Source organism: Drosophila rhopaloa, unplaced genomic scaffold (assembly GCF_018152115.1).
Source record: "Drosophila rhopaloa isolate 14029-0021.01 unplaced genomic scaffold, ASM1815211v1 contig_2, whole genome shotgun sequence".
Taxonomy (NCBI): domain Eukaryota; kingdom Metazoa; phylum Arthropoda; class Insecta; order Diptera; family Drosophilidae; genus Drosophila; species Drosophila rhopaloa.
The window spans coordinates 44,546-65,184 of record NW_025335083.1 but is presented as its reverse complement, the minus strand read 5'-3'; the positions used below and the strand labels follow the sequence as shown (position 1 = coordinate 65,184).

General features: G+C 39.3%; 12 protein-coding genes across 12 annotated transcripts; 6 read left to right on the top strand and 6 right to left on the bottom strand.

Annotated features, from left to right (window-relative positions):
• Nucleotides 1-97: 97 nt before the first annotated feature.
• Nucleotides 98-571, top strand: LOC123037714 (histone H2B). The gene has a single exon (XM_044459494.1). The coding sequence runs from the start codon at nucleotides 148-150 to the stop codon at nucleotides 517-519; it is 372 nt and encodes a 123-aa protein (XP_044315429.1). The 5' UTR covers nucleotides 98-147; the 3' UTR covers nucleotides 520-571.
• Nucleotides 572-862: 291 nt separating this feature from the next.
• LOC123037704 (histone H1-like) lies at nucleotides 863-1,734 on the bottom strand. Its single transcript, XM_044459484.1, has one exon. The coding sequence runs from the start codon at nucleotides 1,691-1,693 to the stop codon at nucleotides 953-955; it is 741 nt and encodes a 246-aa protein (XP_044315419.1). The 5' UTR covers nucleotides 1,694-1,734; the 3' UTR covers nucleotides 863-952.
• A 2,633-nt stretch (nucleotides 1,735-4,367) lies between these two features.
• LOC123037717 (histone H4) lies at nucleotides 4,368-4,786 on the top strand. The gene has a single exon (XM_044459497.1). It carries the CDS (start codon nucleotides 4,428-4,430, stop codon nucleotides 4,737-4,739), a length of 312 nt encoding a protein of 103 aa, XP_044315432.1. The 5' UTR covers nucleotides 4,368-4,427; the 3' UTR covers nucleotides 4,740-4,786.
• Nucleotides 4,787-5,179: 393 nt separating this feature from the next.
• Nucleotides 5,180-5,663, bottom strand: LOC123037707 (histone H2A). The gene has a single exon (XM_044459487.1). It carries the CDS (start codon nucleotides 5,616-5,618, stop codon nucleotides 5,244-5,246), a length of 375 nt encoding a protein of 124 aa, XP_044315422.1. The 5' UTR covers nucleotides 5,619-5,663; the 3' UTR covers nucleotides 5,180-5,243.
• A 123-nt stretch (nucleotides 5,664-5,786) lies between these two features.
• LOC123037716 (histone H2B) lies at nucleotides 5,787-6,359 on the top strand. Its single transcript, XM_044459496.1, has one exon. The coding sequence runs from the start codon at nucleotides 5,838-5,840 to the stop codon at nucleotides 6,207-6,209; it is 372 nt and encodes a 123-aa protein (XP_044315431.1). The 5' UTR covers nucleotides 5,787-5,837; the 3' UTR covers nucleotides 6,210-6,359.
• A 193-nt stretch (nucleotides 6,360-6,552) lies between these two features.
• On the bottom strand, nucleotides 6,553-7,424 carry LOC123037701 (histone H1-like). The gene has a single exon (XM_044459481.1). The coding sequence runs from the start codon at nucleotides 7,381-7,383 to the stop codon at nucleotides 6,643-6,645; it is 741 nt and encodes a 246-aa protein (XP_044315416.1). The 5' UTR covers nucleotides 7,384-7,424; the 3' UTR covers nucleotides 6,553-6,642.
• Nucleotides 7,425-9,699: 2,275 nt separating this feature from the next.
• LOC123037720 (histone H4) lies at nucleotides 9,700-10,118 on the top strand. Its single transcript, XM_044459500.1, has one exon. The coding sequence runs from the start codon at nucleotides 9,760-9,762 to the stop codon at nucleotides 10,069-10,071; it is 312 nt and encodes a 103-aa protein (XP_044315435.1). The 5' UTR covers nucleotides 9,700-9,759; the 3' UTR covers nucleotides 10,072-10,118.
• A 393-nt stretch (nucleotides 10,119-10,511) lies between these two features.
• On the bottom strand, nucleotides 10,512-10,995 carry LOC123037709 (histone H2A). The gene has a single exon (XM_044459489.1). The coding sequence runs from the start codon at nucleotides 10,948-10,950 to the stop codon at nucleotides 10,576-10,578; it is 375 nt and encodes a 124-aa protein (XP_044315424.1). The 5' UTR covers nucleotides 10,951-10,995; the 3' UTR covers nucleotides 10,512-10,575.
• Nucleotides 10,996-11,119: 124 nt separating this feature from the next.
• LOC123037715 (histone H2B) lies at nucleotides 11,120-11,593 on the top strand. Its single transcript, XM_044459495.1, has one exon. It carries the CDS (start codon nucleotides 11,170-11,172, stop codon nucleotides 11,539-11,541), a length of 372 nt encoding a protein of 123 aa, XP_044315430.1. The 5' UTR covers nucleotides 11,120-11,169; the 3' UTR covers nucleotides 11,542-11,593.
• A 291-nt stretch (nucleotides 11,594-11,884) lies between these two features.
• On the bottom strand, nucleotides 11,885-12,756 carry LOC123037703 (histone H1-like). Its single transcript, XM_044459483.1, has one exon. It carries the CDS (start codon nucleotides 12,713-12,715, stop codon nucleotides 11,975-11,977), a length of 741 nt encoding a protein of 246 aa, XP_044315418.1. The 5' UTR covers nucleotides 12,716-12,756; the 3' UTR covers nucleotides 11,885-11,974.
• Nucleotides 12,757-19,226: 6,470 nt separating this feature from the next.
• LOC123037765 (histone H4) lies at nucleotides 19,227-19,645 on the top strand. Its single transcript, XM_044460109.1, has one exon. It carries the CDS (start codon nucleotides 19,287-19,289, stop codon nucleotides 19,596-19,598), a length of 312 nt encoding a protein of 103 aa, XP_044316044.1. The 5' UTR covers nucleotides 19,227-19,286; the 3' UTR covers nucleotides 19,599-19,645.
• Nucleotides 19,646-20,038: 393 nt separating this feature from the next.
• LOC123037761 (histone H2A) lies at nucleotides 20,039-20,522 on the bottom strand. Its single transcript, XM_044460105.1, has one exon. It carries the CDS (start codon nucleotides 20,475-20,477, stop codon nucleotides 20,103-20,105), a length of 375 nt encoding a protein of 124 aa, XP_044316040.1. The 5' UTR covers nucleotides 20,478-20,522; the 3' UTR covers nucleotides 20,039-20,102.
• Nucleotides 20,523-20,639: the final 117 nt, after the last annotated feature.

Below are 20,639 nucleotides of genomic sequence, written 5' to 3'. Positions count from 1 at the left end.
ATACTTTTTTGCCTGCCTGCGCGTTTAGTTAGGGGTGGGTGCCTTATACCTGAAAAGGTTGCTCGAAAAAAAGTATAAGGGTGAACGCGTTCCGGCTCCGTTATGATCAGTGAATTGTGTTTGTGAAACTAAAAGTGAACTGAAATAATGCCGCCGAAAACTAGTGGAAAGGCAGCCAAGAAGGCTGGCAAGGCTCAGAAGAACATCACCAAGACCGACAAGAAGAAGAAGCGCAAGAGGAAGGAGAGCTATGCGATCTACATCTACAAGGTTCTGAAGCAGGTCCACCCTGACACCGGCATTTCGTCGAAGGCGATGAGCATCATGAACAGCTTTGTGAATGACATCTTCGAGCGTATTGCTGCAGAGGCTTCTCGTCTGGCCCACTACAACAAACGGTCGACCATCACCAGTCGGGAAATCCAAACGGCTGTTCGCCTGCTTCTGCCCGGAGAGTTGGCCAAGCACGCCGTTAGTGAGGGAACCAAGGCTGTCACCAAGTACACCAGCTCCAAGTAAATTTGCTGCGTTTGCGGAGGAAGATCCAAAACGGCCCTTTTTAGGGCCACAACATATTTTACCAAAGAAACTAAATTTTCAATACCATTCGCAATACAATATAAAATAATCAAAATAGTCCAGTTTAAATAAATAAATAAATTTATTCGATTCTGAATGCTACATTATTTGCCGACTTAGCCGCGGTTGCGTGCGTCAAAAGAATTAAATAAACTATTTTCAAAGATGTAATTCCGCCGCTACAGTTCTTTCAAAAAAGCACAATCACTATATTCTTGCTTTATAAAATAATTTGAATGCTATATCGAAAGAATCTTTCTCTTGTTAACAAACATTGTAGCCCTGAAAAGGGCTGTATAAATCAATTTCAGATTTCGAAATCTTAAATTGCGACTGTGAGCGTCCAGGTACAGGTACTGTACTTTTTCACAGTTTACTTCTTGGCAGCGGTAGTCTTTGCTTTCGGCTTCTTAGCTGTAGCAGGGGCAGCTGCTTTCTTTACCGCCTTTTTCGGTTTAGCAGACGCCGCTGGCTTGGTTTTGGGTGCTTTAGCTGCCTTCGGCTTCGCTGCGGTCGACTTGGTCTTTGGTGCTGCTGGCTTTGCCTTCACGGTTCCAGTTTTCTTAGCATCCTTGGCCCTTGCCTTCTCGGTTTTCTTTTTCTCGGCGGTCTTTTTGGAGGCCACAGCCTTCTTGATCTTGGGCTTTTTGTCGGCAGCCTTCTTGGCGGTGGCTCCGGTCTTCTTAACGGCTACCTTCCTGCTTTTGACTTTCTTCTCAGCAGACGCAACCTTTGGCTTGGGATCCTTCGCGGCAGACGCCGACAGTTTAAATGAACCAGACGCGCCCTTTCCCTTTGTTTGGATCAGTTTCCCATTGACGACGGCAGATTTCAAATACTTCTTAATGAATGGAGCCAATTTCTGGGCATCGCATTTGTAGGTGGCTGTGATATATTTCTTGATTGCCAGAAGCGATGAGCCGCCACGTTCCTTCAAATTCTTAATGGAAGCGTCCACCATTTGCTGAGTTGGCGGGTGCGATGGCGGTGCAGTGGGCTTCTTTGCCTTTGTGCCAGCGGATCCAGATGCCTTTTTGGCAGCCACCTTCTTCTCAACTGGCGCTGGTGGGGCAGCCACTGGGGACGCGGCCGTTGCAACTGCAGATTCAGACATTTTTGATCACTTAAATACACTTTGTTGTTTAGAAAATGGCGCGCGCGCTTGCTGCCGACCTCCTTCATACGGGTGAGAATCGAGGAGGAGAGCACTTCTACTATGGGTCTGACATCAGTCATTTGCTGTGCTGATGTCTGCTTGAAGTGCAAACTTATTTTCTGGTTTTTATTGTTTAAGACCTTTAATCGAAACAATGTTGTTGATTCTATACTAACTTAAATGTTTCATAAAGCACTTTGCATTTACGAAAATGTAATATCTTGTTTCGTTGGCCTTTTATCGCTGAATAAACTTGAACATTGTCATTTGTAATTTGAGCAATTTATTTAAAAACCTATTTTAAAATTAGAAATCTAACAAATATTTGTACGATTCTTAATACAAAATGAAATTTGAACTTTTTACTTTAGGAAATATTGAAAATTTAATCCGTTTTCATTAATTAAGATATTTTATTACTTGTTCCAAGTTGAGCCCAGTCGACATAAAAAGTTTGCTTTCAGGGTACATTCGGTCATAGTTTTCGAGATGAAAAAAATATAAAAGTTTCAAAATGTTATAGTTATTTAAGATTTTCTTAAACAAATCATTTGCATGTTTTGACCGACTTAATTTTTTAGTTTTGGCCAAAATAGGCAAATTTGGCTTGGCTATTCCCATACAATCTTGCTCCTATTATAAATCGTACCAAGTCCCAATCAAAAGAAAAATATAAATTGTATTGTTTTTGACATATTTTTTATTTTGTTTAATAGTAATGGGATTCCCCAACACTGCTGACTTATTTTCAGAGTGTGTTTTGCAGTTTTTCGATTTTTTAAAGAGATTTGAATACGGCATGTGGGTTGTGCTTGTCCCATACAACTTTGTGCCTGATAAAAGTCCCACCAAATACCAATCGAAAAAAAATACGAATTCGAACTTTTTCGAGATAGATTTTGTTTTATTTAATAAATAAGGGATTCGTTATCGTTGCTAAACTATTTTCAAGTTGAGTTTAATAGTTTTTCGATTTTTTAATGAGATTTGAATGGCTTGGCTATTCCCTTACAATCTTGCTCCTGTTTAAAATCGTACCAAGTCCCAATCAAAAAAAAAATATAAATTGTATTGATTTTTGACATATTTTTGATTTGTTTAATAGTTAAGAGATTCCTAAACGTTGCTAACTTATTTTTAGAGTGTCTTTTGCAGTTTTTCGATTTTTTAAAGAGATTTGAATACGGCATGTGGGTTGTGCTTGTCCCATACAACCTTGTGCCTGATAAAAGTCCCACCAAATACCAATCGAAAAAAAATACGAATTCGAACTTTTTCGAGATAGATTTTGTTTTATTTAATAAATAAGGGATTCGTTATCGTTGCTAAACTATTTTCAAGTTGAGTTTAATAGTTTTTCCATTTTTTAATGAGATTTGAATGGCTTGGCTATTCCTTTACAATCTTGCTCCTTTTTAAAATCGCACCAAGTCCCAATCAAAAAAAAATATAAATTGTATTGATTTTTAACATATTTTTTATTTGTTTAATAGTTAAGAGATTCCTAAACGTTGCTAACTTATTTTTAGAGTGTGTTTTGCAGTTTTTCGATTTTTTAAAGAGATTTGAATACGGCATGTGGGTTGTGCTTGTCCCAAACAACCTTGTGCCTGATAAAAGTCCCACCAAATACCAATCGAAAAAATACAAATTCGAACTTTTTCGAGATAGGTTTTGTTTTATTTGATAAATAAGGGATTCGTTATTGTTGCTAACTTATTTTAAAATTGAGTTTAATAGTTTTTCGGTTTTTTAATGACAGTTGAATGGTTAGTGCTATTCCCTTCAAACCTTGCACATTGTTCACATCCCAATGCCACACCCCCCTAAAGCGAATTATTTATTAAAATAAAATACATATTTATATATTTATTATAATTAGAAGACGCCAAAAGAAAAATTAATATCTCATCGAAAGTATTTTGTGGTCCTGAAAAGGACCGATTTGTACAAAGTATGCTGGCGCATTGGTCGCTAGTTGAGACCGTCTCAGCTTAAGCACGCTCACCGCGAATGCGACGGGCCAACTGGATGTCCTTGGGCATGATTGTTACACGCTTGGCATGAATGGCACACAAGTTGGTATCTTCAAAAAGGCCAACAAGATATGCTTCGCTAGCTTCCTGAAGAGCCATCACTGCCGAGCTCTGGAACCGCAAATCAGTCTTGAAGTCCTGAGCGATCTCACGCACCAGACGCTGGAAAGGCAGTTTGCGAATCAGCAGCTCGGTACTCTTCTGGTAGCGACGGATCTCACGCAGGGCCACAGTTCCGGGGCGATAGCGATGGGGCTTCTTCACGCCTCCGGTGGCTGGGGCGCTCTTACGAGCGGCCTTGGTGGCCAGTTGTTTGCGTGGCGCCTTGCCACCAGTCGACTTGCGAGCGGTTTGCTTGGTACGAGCCATTTTCGATTTCTATGTTGATATTTATATTCACTGATGTTCACTTCGCGTCTGAAAACACAATAAACGGTTGCCGCGTTCGCTGCCTGCTTATATAGCAAAATGTGGAGGGTTGGAAAGAGAAAGAGGCAGAGGCCATCTCGTTTGACGAGCGAAGAGCGAGACGAATATATCGCTCGGACTCGCTCGGGTATCTATGGGTTTAGGTATAAATAGGGGCACGCCGAAAAATCGGAATTAGTTCTTCAGTGACTTTCGTGCAGTGTGTTAATATAGTAGAAAAGTGAAAAATGACTGGTCGTGGTAAAGGAGGCAAAGGCTTGGGAAAAGGTGGCGCCAAGCGTCATCGCAAAGTGCTGCGTGATAACATCCAGGGTATTACGAAGCCAGCCATACGCCGTTTGGCTCGTCGTGGCGGTGTGAAGCGCATCTCCGGATTAATTTACGAGGAAACACGTGGTGTTCTGAAGGTGTTCCTGGAGAACGTTATCCGTGATGCCGTCACCTACACCGAACACGCCAAGAGGAAGACTGTCACAGCCATGGATGTCGTGTACGCCCTGAAGAGGCAAGGCCGCACCCTGTACGGTTTCGGCGGTTAAAAACAAGTACAGCTTGTACTTCATTCAGCAATCGGTCCTTTTCAGGACCACCATTACATCTCCAAAGCAGACAAATTTTCAAAACATTTTACGCTTTTTTGTTTTATTGGCTGGGAACTCCAAATTGGGAGTGAACAAAATCGAAATATTTAGTTTTCACCGCGAGCATTCGTCCGTTTCTCAAACAGGTAGAAAAATGTGTTGTAAAACAATCACTTACAGACATGTATAAAAATGTTTTTTGTTCAGACTGTACTGTTTCAGATGCGAAAGCAGTCTGTCTGATAAAGTTATACAATAAAATTATTATTTAACTTCCCGAACATTTTTAAAACCCAAGATGATGTGTTCACTAGATACATATTTTTTATTTGAAATACTTTTTGATGCCTGATGTTCTATTAGAAAATATTAACAATTCTTTGGTAAAAACTTGGTCGTCCTGAAAAGGACGGTTGGGTATGTTTATGTACAAGTATGTAGTTGGCTCTGCTTTTGGAACGTTTAAGCCTTCTTCTCGGTCTTCTTGGGCAACAGAACAGCCTGGATATTGGGCAATACTCCACCCTGGGCAATGGTGACGCCGGAGAGCAGCTTGTTCAATTCTTCGTCGTTGCGAATGGCCAGCTGCAGATGACGCGGGATAATCCTAGTCTTCTTGTTGTCACGAGCAGCATTGCCAGCCAACTCGAGAACCTCGGCGGCCAGATATTCCATCACGGCAGCCAGGTAAACCGGAGCGCCGGCACCAACACGCTCGGCATAGTTGCCCTTGCGGAGCAGACGGTGAATACGGCCTACTGGGAACTGAAGACCAGCCCGGTTGGAGCGGGACTTTGCCTTTCCCTTCACTTTGCCACCTTTTCCACGACCAGACATTTTGCTTTATTTCACTTAGTTCACTTAACACACAAAAACGAATGCTCGAGAAAAATTGGTAGCCACATATTTATACTTTTTTGCCTGCCTGCGCGTTTAGTTAGGGGTGGGTGCCTTATACCTGAAAAGGTTGCTCGAAAAAAAGTATAAGGGTGAACGCGTTCCGGCTCCGTTATGATCAGTGAATTGTGTTTGTGAAACTAAAAGTGAACTGAAATAATGCCGCCGAAAACTAGTGGAAAGGCAGCCAAGAAGGCTGGCAAGGCTCAGAAGAACATCACCAAGACCGACAAGAAGAAGAAGCGCAAGAGGAAGGAGAGCTATGCGATCTACATCTACAAGGTTCTGAAGCAGGTCCACCCTGACACCGGCATTTCGTCGAAGGCGATGAGCATCATGAACAGCTTTGTGAATGACATCTTCGAGCGTATTGCTGCAGAGGCTTCTCGTCTGGCCCACTACAACAAACGGTCGACCATCACCAGTCGGGAAATCCAAACGGCTGTTCGCCTGCTTCTGCCCGGAGAGTTGGCCAAGCACGCCGTTAGTGAGGGAACCAAGGCTGTCACCAAGTACACCAGCTCCAAGTAAATTTTCTGCGTTTGCGGAGGAAGATCCAAAACGGCCCTTTTCAGGGCCACAACATATTTTACCAAAGAAACTAAATTTTCAATACCATTCGCAATACAATATAAAATAATCAAAATAGTCCAGTTTAAATAAATAAATAAATTTATTCGATTCTGAATGCTACATTATTTGCCGACTTAGCCGCGGTTGCGTGCGTCAAAAGAATTAAATAAACTATTTTCAAAGATGTAATTCCGCCGCTACAGTTCTTTCAAAAAAGCACAATCACTATATTCTTGCTTTATAAAATAATTTGAATGCTATATCGAAAGAATCTTTCTCTTGTTAACAAACATTGTAGCCCTGAAAAGGGCTGTATAAATCAATTTCAGATTTCGAAATCTTAAATTGCGACTGTGAGCGTCCAGGTACAGGTACTGTACTTTTTCACAGTTTACTTCTTGGCAGCGGTAGTCTTTGCTTTCGGCTTCTTAGCTGTAGCAGGGGCAGCTGCTTTCTTTACCGCCTTTTTCGGTTTAGCAGACGCCGCTGGCTTGGTTTTGGGTGCTTTAGCTGCCTTCGGCTTCGCTGCGGTCGACTTGGTCTTTGGTGCTGCTGGCTTTGCCTTCACGGTTCCAGTTTTCTTAGCATCCTTGGCCCTTGCCTTCTCGGTTTTCTTTTTCTCGGCGGTCTTTTTGGAGGCCACAGCCTTCTTGATCTTGGGCTTTTTGTCGGCAGCCTTCTTGGCGGTGGCTCCGGTCTTCTTAACGGCTACCTTCCTGCTTTTGACTTTCTTCTCAGCAGACGCAACCTTTGGCTTGGGATCCTTCGCGGCAGACGCCGACAGTTTAAATGAACCAGACGCGCCCTTTCCCTTTGTTTGGATCAGTTTCCCATTGACGACGGCAGATTTCAAATACTTCTTAATGAATGGAGCCAATTTCTGGGCATCGCATTTGTAGGTGGCTGTGATATATTTCTTGATTGCCAGAAGCGATGAGCCGCCACGTTCCTTCAAATTCTTAATGGAAGCGTCCACCATTTGCTGAGTTGGCGGGTGCGATGGCGGTGCAGTGGGCTTCTTTGCCTTTGTGCCAGCGGATCCAGATGCCTTTTTGGCAGCCACCTTCTTCTCAACTGGCGCTGGTGGGGCAGCCACTGGGGACGCGGCCGTTGCAACTGCAGATTCAGACATTTTTGATCACTTAAATACACTTTGTTGTTTAGAAAATGGCGCGCGCGCTTGCTGCCGACCTCCTTCATACGGGTGAGAATCGAGGAGGAGAGCACTTCTACTATGGGTCTGACATCAGTCATTTGCTGTGCTGATGTCTGCTTGAAGTGCAAACTTATTTTCTGGTTTTTATTGTTTAAGACCTTTAATCGAAACAATGTTGTTGATTCTATACTAACTTAAATGTTTCATAAAGCACTTTGCATTTACGAAAATGTAATATCTTGTTTCGTTGGCCTTTTATCGCTGAATAAACTTGAACATTGTCATTTGTAATTTGAGCAATTTATTTAAAAACCTATTTTAAAATTAGAAATCTAACAAATATTTGTACGATTCTTAATACAAAATGAAATTTGAACTTTTTACTTTAGGAAATATTGAAAATTTAATCCGTTTTCATTAATTAAGATATTTTATTACTTGTTCCAAGTTGAGCCCAGTCGACATAAAAAGTTTGCTTTCAGGGTACATTCGGTCATAGTTTTCGAGATGAAAAAAATATAAAAGTTTCAAAATGTTATAGTTATTTAAGATTTTCTTAAACAAATCATTTGCATGTTTTGACCGACTTAATTTTTTAGTAATGTTTATGATAGTTTTGGCCAAAATAGGCAAATTTGGCTTGGCTATTCCCATACAATCTTGCTCCTATTATAAATCGTACCAAGTCCCAATCAAAAGAAAAATATAAATTGTATTGTTTTTGACATATTTTTTATTTTGTTTAATAGTAATGGGATTCCCCAACACTGCTGACTTATTTTCAGAGTGTGTTTTGCAGTTTTTCGATTTTTTAAAGAGATTTGAATACGGCATGTGGGTTGTGCTTGTCCCATACAACTTTGTGCCTGATAAAAGTCCCACCAAATACCAATCGAAAAAAATACGAATTTGAAAACTTTTTCGAGATAGATTTTGTTTTATTTAATAAATAAGGGATTCGTTATCGTTGCTAAACTATTTTCAAGTTGAGTTTAATAGTTTTTCGATTTTTTAATGAGATTTGAATGGCTTGGCTATTCCCTTTTACACAATCTTGCTCCTGTTTAAAATCGTCAAATAAAAAAATCCCAATCCAAAAAAAAAAATATAAATTGTATTGATTTTTGACATAAATTTTTTATTTGTTTAATAGTTAAGAGATTCCTAAACGTTGCTAACTTATTTTCAGAGTGTGTTTTGCAGTTTTTCGATTTTTTAAAGAGATTTGAATACGGCATGTGGGTTGTGCTTGTCCCATACAACTTTGTGCCTGATAAAAGTCCCACCAAATACCAATCGAAAAAAATACAAATTCGAACTTTTTCGAGATAGGTTTTGTTTTATTTGATAAATAAGGGATTCGTTATTGTTGCTAACTTATTTTAAAATTGAGTTTAATAGTTTTTCGGTTTTTTAATGACAGTTGAATGGTTAGTGCTATTCCCTTCAAACCTTGCACATTGTTCACATCCCAATGCCACACCCCCTAAAGCGAATTATTTATTAAAATAAAATACATATTTATATATTTATTATAATTAGAAGACGCCAAAAGAAAAATTAATATCTCATCGAAAGTATTTTGTGGTCCTGAAAAGGACCGATTTGTACAAAGTATGCTGGCGCATTGGTCGCTAGTTGAGACCGTCTCAGCTTAAGCACGCTCACCGCGAATGCGACGGGCCAACTGGATGTCCTTGGGCATGATTGTTACACGCTTGGCATGAATGGCACACAAGTTGGTATCTTCAAAAAGGCCAACAAGATATGCTTCGCTAGCTTCCTGAAGAGCCATCACTGCCGAGCTCTGGAACCGCAAATCAGTCTTGAAGTCCTGAGCGATCTCACGCACCAGACGCTGGAAAGGCAGTTTGCGAATCAGCAGCTCGGTACTCTTCTGGTAGCGACGGATCTCACGCAGGGCCACAGTTCCGGGGCGATAGCGATGGGGCTTCTTCACGCCTCCGGTGGCTGGGGCGCTCTTACGAGCGGCCTTGGTGGCCAGTTGTTTGCGTGGCGCCTTGCCACCAGTCGACTTGCGAGCGGTTTGCTTGGTACGAGCCATTTTCGATTTCTATGTTGATATTTATATTCACTGATGTTCACTTCGCGTCTGAAAACACAATAAACGGTTGCCGCGTTCGCTGCCTGCTTATATAGCAAAATGTGGAGGGTTGGAAAGAGAAAGAGGCAGAGGCCATCTCGTTTGACGAGCGAAGAGCGAGACGAATATATCGCTCGGACTCGCTCGGGTATCTATGGGTTTAGGTATAAATAGGGGCACGCCGAAAAATCGGAATTAGTTCTTCAGTGACTTTCGTGCAGTGTGTTAATATAGTAGAAAAGTGAAAAATGACTGGTCGTGGTAAAGGAGGCAAAGGCTTGGGAAAAGGTGGCGCCAAGCGTCATCGCAAAGTGCTGCGTGATAACATCCAGGGTATTACGAAGCCAGCCATACGCCGTTTGGCTCGTCGTGGCGGTGTGAAGCGCATCTCCGGATTAATTTACGAGGAAACACGTGGTGTTCTGAAGGTGTTCCTGGAGAACGTTATCCGTGATGCCGTCACCTACACCGAACACGCCAAGAGGAAGACTGTCACAGCCATGGATGTCGTGTACGCCCTGAAGAGGCAAGGCCGCACCCTGTACGGTTTCGGCGGTTAAAAACAAGTACAGCTTGTACTTCATTCAGCAATCGGTCCTTTTCAGGACCACCATTACATCTCCAAAGCAGACAAATTTTCAAAACATTTTACGCTTTTTTGTTTTATTGGCTGGGAACTCCAAATTGGGAGTGAACAAAATCGAAATATTTAGTTTTCACCGCGAGCATTCGTCCGTTTCTCAAACAGGTAGAAAAATGTGTTGTAAAACAATCACTTACAGACATGTATAAAAATGTTTTTTGTTCAGACTGTACTGTTTCAGATGCGAAAGCAGTCTGTCTGATAAAGTTATACAATAAAATTATTATTTAACTTCCCGAACATTTTTAAAACCCAAGATGATGTGTTCACTAGATACATATTTTTTATTTGAAATACTTTTTGATGCCTGATGTTCTATTAGAAAATATTAACAATTCTTTGGTAAAAACTTGGTCGTCCTGAAAAGGACGGTTGGGTATGTTTATGTACAAGTATGTAGTTGGCTCTGCTTTTGGAACGTTTAAGCCTTCTTCTCGGTCTTCTTGGGCAACAGAACAGCCTGGATATTGGGCAATACTCCACCCTGGGCAATGGTGACGCCGGAGAGCAGCTTGTTCAATTCTTCGTCGTTGCGAATGGCCAGCTGCAGATGACGCGGGATAATCCTAGTCTTCTTGTTGTCACGAGCAGCATTGCCAGCCAACTCGAGAACCTCGGCGGCCAGATATTCCATCACGGCAGCCAGGTAAACCGGAGCGCCGGCACCAACACGCTCGGCATAGTTGCCCTTGCGGAGCAGACGGTGAATACGGCCTACTGGGAACTGAAGACCAGCCCGGTTGGAGCGGGACTTTGCCTTTCCCTTCACTTTGCCACCTTTTCCACGACCAGACATTTTGCTTTATTTCACTTAGTTCACTTAACACACAAAAACGAATGCTCGAGAAAAATTGGTAGCCACATATTTATACTTTTTTGCCTGCCTGCGCGTTTAGTTAGGGGTGGGTGCCTTATACCTGAAAAGGTTGCTCGAAAAAAAGTATAAGGGTGAACGCGTTCCGGCTCCGTTATGATCAGTGAATTGTGTTTGTGAAACTAAAAGTGAACTGAAATAATGCCGCCGAAAACTAGTGGAAAGGCAGCCAAGAAGGCTGGCAAGGCTCAGAAGAACATCACCAAGACCGACAAGAAGAAGAAGCGCAAGAGGAAGGAGAGCTATGCGATCTACATCTACAAGGTTCTGAAGCAGGTCCACCCTGACACCGGCATTTCGTCGAAGGCGATGAGCATCATGAACAGCTTTGTGAATGACATCTTCGAGCGTATTGCTGCAGAGGCTTCTCGTCTGGCCCACTACAACAAACGGTCGACCATCACCAGTCGGGAAATCCAAACGGCTGTTCGCCTGCTTCTGCCCGGAGAGTTGGCCAAGCACGCCGTTAGTGAGGGAACCAAGGCTGTCACCAAGTACACCAGCTCCAAGTAAATTTGCTGCGTTTGCGGAGGAAGATCCAAAACGGCCCTTTTTAGGGCCACAACATATTTTACCAAAGAAACTAAATTTTCAATACCATTCGCAATACAATATAAAATAATCAAAATAGTCCAGTTTAAATAAATAAATAAATTTATTCGATTCTGAATGCTACATTATTTGCCGACTTAGCCGCGGTTGCGTGCGTCAAAAGAATTAAATAAACTATTTTCAAAGATGTAATTCCGCCGCTACAGTTCTTTCAAAAAAGCACAATCACTATATTCTTGCTTTATAAAATAATTTGAATGCTATATCGAAAGAATCTTTCTCTTGTTAACAAACATTGTAGCCCTGAAAAGGGCTGTATAAATCAATTTCAGATTTCGAAATCTTAAATTGCGACTGTGAGCGTCCAGGTACAGGTACTGTACTTTTTCACAGTTTACTTCTTGGCAGCGGTAGTCTTTGCTTTCGGCTTCTTAGCTGTAGCAGGGGCAGCTGCTTTCTTTACCGCCTTTTTCGGTTTAGCAGACGCCGCTGGCTTGGTTTTGGGTGCTTTAGCTGCCTTCGGCTTCGCTGCGGTCGACTTGGTCTTTGGTGCTGCTGGCTTTGCCTTCACGGTTCCAGTTTTCTTAGCATCCTTGGCCCTTGCCTTCTCGGTTTTCTTTTTCTCGGCGGTCTTTTTGGAGGCCACAGCCTTCTTGATCTTGGGCTTTTTGTCGGCAGCCTTCTTGGCGGTGGCTCCGGTCTTCTTAACGGCTACCTTCCTGCTTTTGACTTTCTTCTCAGCAGACGCAACCTTTGGCTTGGGATCCTTCGCGGCAGACGCCGACAGTTTAAATGAACCAGACGCGCCCTTTCCCTTTGTTTGGATCAGTTTCCCATTGACGACGGCAGATTTCAAATACTTCTTAATGAATGGAGCCAATTTCTGGGCATCGCATTTGTAGGTGGCTGTGATATATTTCTTGATTGCCAGAAGCGATGAGCCGCCACGTTCCTTCAAATTCTTAATGGAAGCGTCCACCATTTGCTGAGTTGGCGGGTGCGATGGCGGTGCAGTGGGCTTCTTTGCCTTTGTGCCAGCGGATCCAGATGCCTTTTTGGCAGCCACCTTCTTCTCAACTGGCGCTGGTGGGGCAGCCACTGGGGACGCGGCCGTTGCAACTGCAGATTCAGACATTTTTGATCACTTAAATACACTTTGTTGTTTAGAAAATGGCGCGCGCGCTTGCTGCCGACCTCCTTCATACGGGTGAGAATCGAGGAGGAGAGCACTTCTACTATGGGTCTGACATCAGTCATTTGCTGTGCTGATGTCTGCTTGAAGTGCAAACTTATTTTCTGGTTTTTATTGTTTAAGACCTTTAATCGAAACAATGTTGTTGATTCTATACTAACTTAAATGTTTCATAAAGCACTTTGCATTTACGAAAATGTAATATCTTGTTTCGTTGGCCTTTTATCGCTGAATAAACTTGAACATTGTCATTTGTAATTTGAGCAATTTATTTAAAAACCTATTTTAAAATTAGAAATCTAACAAATATTTGTACGATTCTTAATACAAAATGAAATTTGAACTTTTTACTTTAGGAAATATTGAAAATTTAATCCGTTTTCATTAATTAAGATATTTTATTACTTGTTCCAAGTTGAGCCCAGTCGACATAAAAAGTTTGCTTTCAGGGTACATTCGGTCATAGTTTTCGAGATGAAAAAAATATAAAAGTTTCAAAATGTTATAGTTATTTAAGATTTTCTTAAACAAATCATTTGCATGTTTTGACCGACTTAATTTTTTAGTAATGTTTATGATAGTTTTGGCCAAAATAGGCAAATTTGGCTTGGCTATTCCCATACAATCTTGCTCCTATTATAAATCGTACCAAGTCCCAATCAAAAGAAAAATATAAATTGTATTGTTTTTGACATATTTTTTATTTTGTTTAATAGTAATGGGATTCCCCAACACTGCTGACTTATTTTCAGAGTGTGTTTTGCAGTTTTTCGATTTTTTAAAGAGATTTGAATACGGCATGTGGGTTGTGCTTGTCCCATACAACTTTGTGCCTGATAAAAGTCCCACCAAATACCAATCGAAAAAAAATACGAATTCGAACTTTTTCGAGATAGATTTTGTTTTATTTAATAAATAAGGGATTCGTTATCGTTGCTAAACTATTTTCAAGTTGAGTTTAATAGTTTTTCGATTTTTTAATGAGATTTGAATGGCTTGGCTATTCCCTTACAATCTTGCTCCTGTTTAAAATCGTACCAAGTCCCAATCAAAAAAAAATATAAATTGTATTGATTTTTGACATATTTTTTGATTTGTTTAATAGTTAAGAGATTCCTAAACGTTGCTAACTTATTTTTAGAGTGTCTTTTGCAGTTTTTCGATTTTTTAAAAGAGATTTGAATACGGCATGTGGGTTGTGCTTGTCCCATACAACCTTGTGCCTGATAAAAGTCCCACCAAATACCAATCGAAAAAAATACGAATTCGAACTTTTTCGAGATAGATTTTGTTTTATTTAATAAATAAGGGATTCGTTATCGTTGCTAAACTATTTTCAAGTTGAGTTTAATAGTTTTTCCATTTTTTAATGAGATTTGAATGGCTTGGCTATTCCTTTACAATCTTGCTCCTTTTTAAAATCGCACCAAGTCCCAATCAAAAAAAAATATAAATTGTATTGATTTTTAACATATTTTTTATTTGTTTAATAGTTAAGAGATCCCTAAACGTTGCTAACTTATTTTTAGAGTGTGTTTTGCAGTTTTTCGATTTTTTAAAGAGATTTGAATACGGCATGTGGGTTGTGCTTGTCCCATACAACCTTGTGCCTGATAAAAGTCCCACCAAATACCAATCGAAAAAAAATACGAATTCGAACTTTTTCGAGATAGATTTTGTTTTATTTAATAAATAAGGGATTCGTTATCGTTGCTAAGCTATTTTCAAGTTGAGTTTAATAGTTTTTCGATTTTTTAATGAGATTTGAATGGCTTGGCTATTCCCTTCACAATCTTGCTCCTATTTAAAATCGTACCAAGTCCCAATCAAAAAAAATATAAATTGTATTGATTTTTGACATATTTTTGATTTGTTTAATAGTTAAGAGATTCCTAAACGTTGCTAACTTATTTTTAGAGTGTCTTTTGCAGTTTTTCGATTTTTTAAAGAGATTTGAATACGGCATGTGGGTTGTGCTTGTCCCATACAACCTTGTGCCTGATAAAAGTCCCACCAAATACCAATCGAAAAAAAATACGAATTCGAACTTTTTCGAGATAGATTTTGTTTTATTTAATAAATAAGGGATTCGTTATCGTTGCTAAACTATTTGCAAGTTGAGTTTAATAGTTTTTCCATTTTTTAATGAGATTTGAATGGCTTGGCTATTCCTTTACAATCTTGCTCCTTTTTAAAATCGCACCAAGTCCCAATCAAAAAAAATATAAATTGTATTGATTTTTAACATATTTTTTATTTGTTTAATAGTTAAGAGATCCCTAAACGTTGCTAACTTATTTTTAGAGTGTGTTTTGCAGTTTTTCGATTTTTTAAAGAGATTTGAATACGGCATGTGGGTTGTGCTTGTCCCATACAACTTTGTGCCTGATAAAAGTCCCACCAAATACCAATCGAAAAAAATACGAATTCGAACTTTTTCGAGATAGATTTTGTTTTATTTAATAAATAAGGGATTCGTTATCGTTGCTAAACTATTTTCAAGTTGAGTTTAATAGTTTTTCGATTTTTTTAATGAGATTTGAATGGCTTGGCTATTCCTTTACAATCTTGCTCCTGTTTAAAATCCACCAAGTCCCAATCAAAAAAAAAAATAAATTGTATTGATTTTTGACATATTTTTGGTTTGTTTAATAGTTAAGAGATTCCTAAACGTTGCTAACTTATTTTTAGAGTGTCTTTTGCAGTTTTTCGATTTTTAAAGAGATTTGAATACGGCATGTGGGTTGTGCTTGTCCCATACAACCTTGTGCCTGATAAAATTCGAAATTTGAACTTTTCGAGATAGATTTTGTTTTATTTAATAAATAAGGGATTCGTTATCGTTGCTAAACTATTTTCAAGTTGAGTTTAAAAGTTTTTCGATTTTTAATGAGATTTGAATGGCTTGGCTATTCCCTTATAATCTTGCTCCTATTTAAAATCGTACCTAGTCCCAATCAAAAAAAAAATATAAATTGTATTGATTTTTGACATATTTTTTATTTGTTTAATAGTTAAGAGATTCCTAAACGTTGCTAACTTATTTTTAGAGTGTGTTTTGCAGTTTTTCGATTTTTAAAGAGATTTGAATACGGCATGTGGGTTGTGCTTGTCCCATACAACCTTGTGCCTGATAAAAGTCTTACCAAATACCAATCGAAAAAAATACGAATTCGAACTTTTCGAGATAGATTTTGTTTTATTTAATAAATAAGGGATTCGTTATCGTTGCTTAGCTATTTTCAAGTTGAGTTTAATAGTTTTTCGATTTTTTAATGAGATTTGAATGGCTTGGCTATTCCCTTACAATCTTGCTCCTATTTAAAATCGTACCAAGTCCCAATCAAAAAAAAATATAAATTGTATTGATTTTTGACATTTTTGATTTGTTTAATAGTTAAGAGATTCCTAAACGTTGCTAACTTATTTTTAGAGTGTCTTTTGCAGTTTTTATTTTTTAAAGAGATTTGAATACGGCATGTGGGTTGTGCTTGTCCCATACAACCTTGTGCCTGATAAAAGTCCCACCAAAAATCAAAAAAATACGAATTCGAACTTTTTGAGATAGATTTTGTTTTATTTAATAAATAAGGGATTCGTTATCGTTGCTAAACTATTTTCAAGTTGAGTTTAATAGTTTTCCATTTTTAATGAGATTTGAATGGCTTGGCTATTCCTTTACAATCTTGCTCCTTTTAAAATCGCACCAAGTCCCAATCAAAAAAAATATAAATTGTATTGATTTTTAAATTTTTTTATTTGTTTAATAGATAAGAGATCCCTAAACGTTGCTAACTTATTTTTAGAGTGTGTTTTGCAGTTTTCGATTTTTTAAAGAGATTTGAATACGGCATGTGGGTTGTGCTTGTCCCATACAACTTTGTGCCTGATAAAAGTCCCACCAAATACCAATCGAAAAAAATACGAATTCGAACTTTTTCGAGATAGATTTTGTTTTATTTAATAAATAAGGGATTCGTTATCGTTGCTAAACTATTTTCAAGTTGAGTTTAATAGTTTTTCGATTTTTTAATGAGATTTGAATGGCTTGGCTATTCCCTTACAATCTTGCTCCTGTTTAAAATCGTACCAAGTCCCAATCAAAAAAAAAATATAAATTGTATTGATTTTGACATATTTTTGATTTGTTTAATAGTTAAGAGATTCCTAAACGTTGCTAACTTATTTTTAGAGTGTGTTTTGCAGTTTTTCGATTTTTTAAAGAGATTTGAATACGGCATGTGGGTTGTGCTTGTCCCATACAACCTTGTGCCTGATAAAAGTCCCACCAAATACCAATCGAAAAAAAATACGAATTCGAACTTTTTCGAGATAGATTTTGTTTTATTTAATAAATAAGGGATTCGTTATCGTTGCTAAACTATTTTCAAGTTGAGTTTAATAGTTTTTCCATTTTTTAATGAGATTTGAATGGCTTGGCTATTCCTTTACAATCTTGCTCCTTTTTAAAATCGCACCAAGTCCCAATCAAAAAAAATATAAATTGTATTGATTTTTAACATATTTTTTATTTGTTTAATAGTTAAGAGATCCCTAAACGTTGCTAACTTATTTTTAGAGTGTGTTTTGCAGTTTTTCGATTTTTTAAAGAGATTTGAATACGGCATGTGGGTTGTGCTTGTCCCATACAACTTTGTGCCTGATAAAAGTCCCACCAAATACCAATCGAAAAAAATACGAATTCGAACTTTTTCGAGATAGATTTTGTTTTATTTAATAAATAAGGGATTCGTTATCGTTGCTAAACTATTTTCAAGTTGAGTTTAATAGTTTTTCGATTTTTTAATGAGATTTGAATGGCTTGGCTATTCCCTTACAATCTTGCTCCTATTTAAAATCGTACCAAGTCCCAATCAAAAAAAAATATAAATTGTATTGATTTTTGACATATTTTTTATTTGTTTAATAGTTAAGAGATTCCTAAACGTTGCTAACTTATTTTTAGAGTGTCTTTTGCAGTTTTTCGATTTTTTAAAGAGATTTGAATACGGCATGTGGGTTGTGCTTGTCCCATACAACCTTGTGCCTGATAAAAGTCCCACCAAATACCAATCGAAAAAAAATACGAATTCGAACTTTTTCGAGATAGATTTTGTTTTATTTAATAAATAAGGGATTCGTTATCGTTGCTAAACTATTTTCAAGTTGAGTTTAATAGTTTTTCCATTTTTTAATGAGATTTGAATGGCTTGGCTATTCCTTTACAATCTTGCTCCTTTTTAAAATCGCACCAAGTCCCAATAAAAAAAATATAAATTGTATTGATTTTTAACATATTTTTTATTTGTTTAATAGTTAAGAGATTCCTAAACGTTGCTAACTTATTTTTAGAGTGTGTTTTGCAGTTTTTCGATTTTTTAAAGAGATTTGAATACGGCATGTGGGTTGTGCTTGTCCCAAACAACCTTGTGCCTGATAAAAGTCCCACCAAATACCAATCGAAAAAATACAAATTCGAACTTTTTCGAGATAGGTTTTGTTTTATTTGATAAATAAGGGATTCGTTATTGTTGCTAACTTATTTTAAAATTGAGTTTAATAGTTTTTCGGTTTTTTAATGACAGTTGAATGGTTAGTGCTATTCCCTTCAAACCTTGCACATTGTTCACATCCCAATGCCACACCCCCTAAAGCGAATTATTTATTAAAATAAAATACATATTTATATATTTATTATAATTAGAAGACGCCAAAAGAAAAATTAATATCTCATCGAAAGTATTTTGTGGTCCTGAAAAGGACCGATTTGTACAAAGTATGCTGGCGCATTGGTCGCTAGTTGAGACCGTCTCAGCTTAAGCACGCTCACCGCGAATGCGACGGGCCAACTGGATGTCCTTGGGCATGATTGTTACACGCTTGGCATGAATGGCACACAAGTTGGTATCTTCAAAAAGGCCAACAAGATATGCTTCGCTAGCTTCCTGAAGAGCCATCACTGCCGAGCTCTGGAACCGCAAATCAGTCTTGAAGTCCTGAGCGATCTCACGCACCAGACGCTGGAAAGGCAGTTTGCGAATCAGCAGCTCGGTACTCTTCTGGTAGCGACGGATCTCACGCAGGGCCACAGTTCCGGGGCGATAGCGATGGGGCTTCTTCACGCCTCCGGTGGCTGGGGCGCTCTTACGAGCGGCCTTGGTGGCCAGTTGTTTGCGTGGCGCCTTGCCACCAGTCGACTTGCGAGCGGTTTGCTTGGTACGAGCCATTTTCGATTTCTATGTTGATATTTATATTCACTGATGTTCACTTCGCGTCTGAAAACACAATAAACGGTTGCCGCGTTCGCTGCCTGCTTATATAGCAAAATGTGGAGGGTTGGAAAGAGAAAGAGGCAGAGGCCATCTCGTTTGACGAGCGAAGAGCGAGACGAATATATCGCTCGGACTCGCTCGGGTATCTATGGGTTTAGGTATAAATAGGGGCACGCCGAAAAATCGGAATTAGTTCTTCAGTGACTTTCGTGCAGTGTGTTAATATAGTAGAAAAGTGAAAAATGACTGGTCGTGGTAAAGGAGGCAAAGGCTTGGGAAAAGGTGGCGCCAAGCGTCATCGCAAAGTGCTGCGTGATAACATCCAGGGTATTACGAAGCCAGCCATACGCCGTTTGGCTCGTCGTGGCGGTGTGAAGCGCATCTCCGGATTAATTTACGAGGAAACACGTGGTGTTCTGAAGGTGTTCCTGGAGAACGTTATCCGTGATGCCGTCACCTACACCGAACACGCCAAGAGGAAGACTGTCACAGCCATGGATGTCGTGTACGCCCTGAAGAGGCAAGGCCGCACCCTGTACGGTTTCGGCGGTTAAAAACAAGTACAGCTTGTACTTCATTCAGCAATCGGTCCTTTTCAGGACCACCATTACATCTCCAAAGCAGACAAATTTTCAAAACATTTTACGCTTTTTTGTTTTATTGGCTGGGAACTCCAAATTGGGAGTGAACAAAATCGAAATATTTAGTTTTCACCGCGAGCATTCGTCCGTTTCTCAAACAGGTAGAAAAATGTGTTGTAAAACAATCACTTACAGACATGTATAAAAATGTTTTTTGTTCAGACTGTACTGTTTCAGATGCGAAAGCAGTCTGTCTGATAAAGTTATACAATAAAATTATTATTTAACTTCCCGAACATTTTTAAAACCCAAGATGATGTGTTCACTAGATACATATTTTTTATTTGAAATACTTTTTGATGCCTGATGTTCTATTAGAAAATATTAACAATTCTTTGGTAAAAACTTGGTCGTCCTGAAAAGGACGGTTGGGTATGTTTATGTACAAGTATGTAGTTGGCTCTGCTTTTGGAACGTTTAAGCCTTCTTCTCGGTCTTCTTGGGCAACAGAACAGCCTGGATATTGGGCAATACTCCACCCTGGGCAATGGTGACGCCGGAGAGCAGCTTGTTCAATTCTTCGTCGTTGCGAATGGCCAGCTGCAGATGACGCGGGATAATCCTAGTCTTCTTGTTGTCACGAGCAGCATTGCCAGCCAACTCGAGAACCTCGGCGGCCAGATATTCCATCACGGCAGCCAGGTAAACCGGAGCGCCGGCACCAACACGCTCGGCATAGTTGCCCTTGCGGAGCAGACGGTGAATACGGCCTACTGGGAACTGAAGACCAGCCCGGTTGGAGCGGGACTTTGCCTTTCCCTTCACTTTGCCACCTTTTCCACGACCAGACATTTTGCTTTATTTCACTTAGTTCACTTAACACACAAAAACGAATGCTCGAGAAAAATTGGTAGCCACATATTTATACTTTTTTGCCTGCCTGCGCGTTTAGTTAGGGGTGGGTGCCTTATACCTGAAAAGGTTGCTCGAAAAAAAGTATAAGGGTGAACGCGT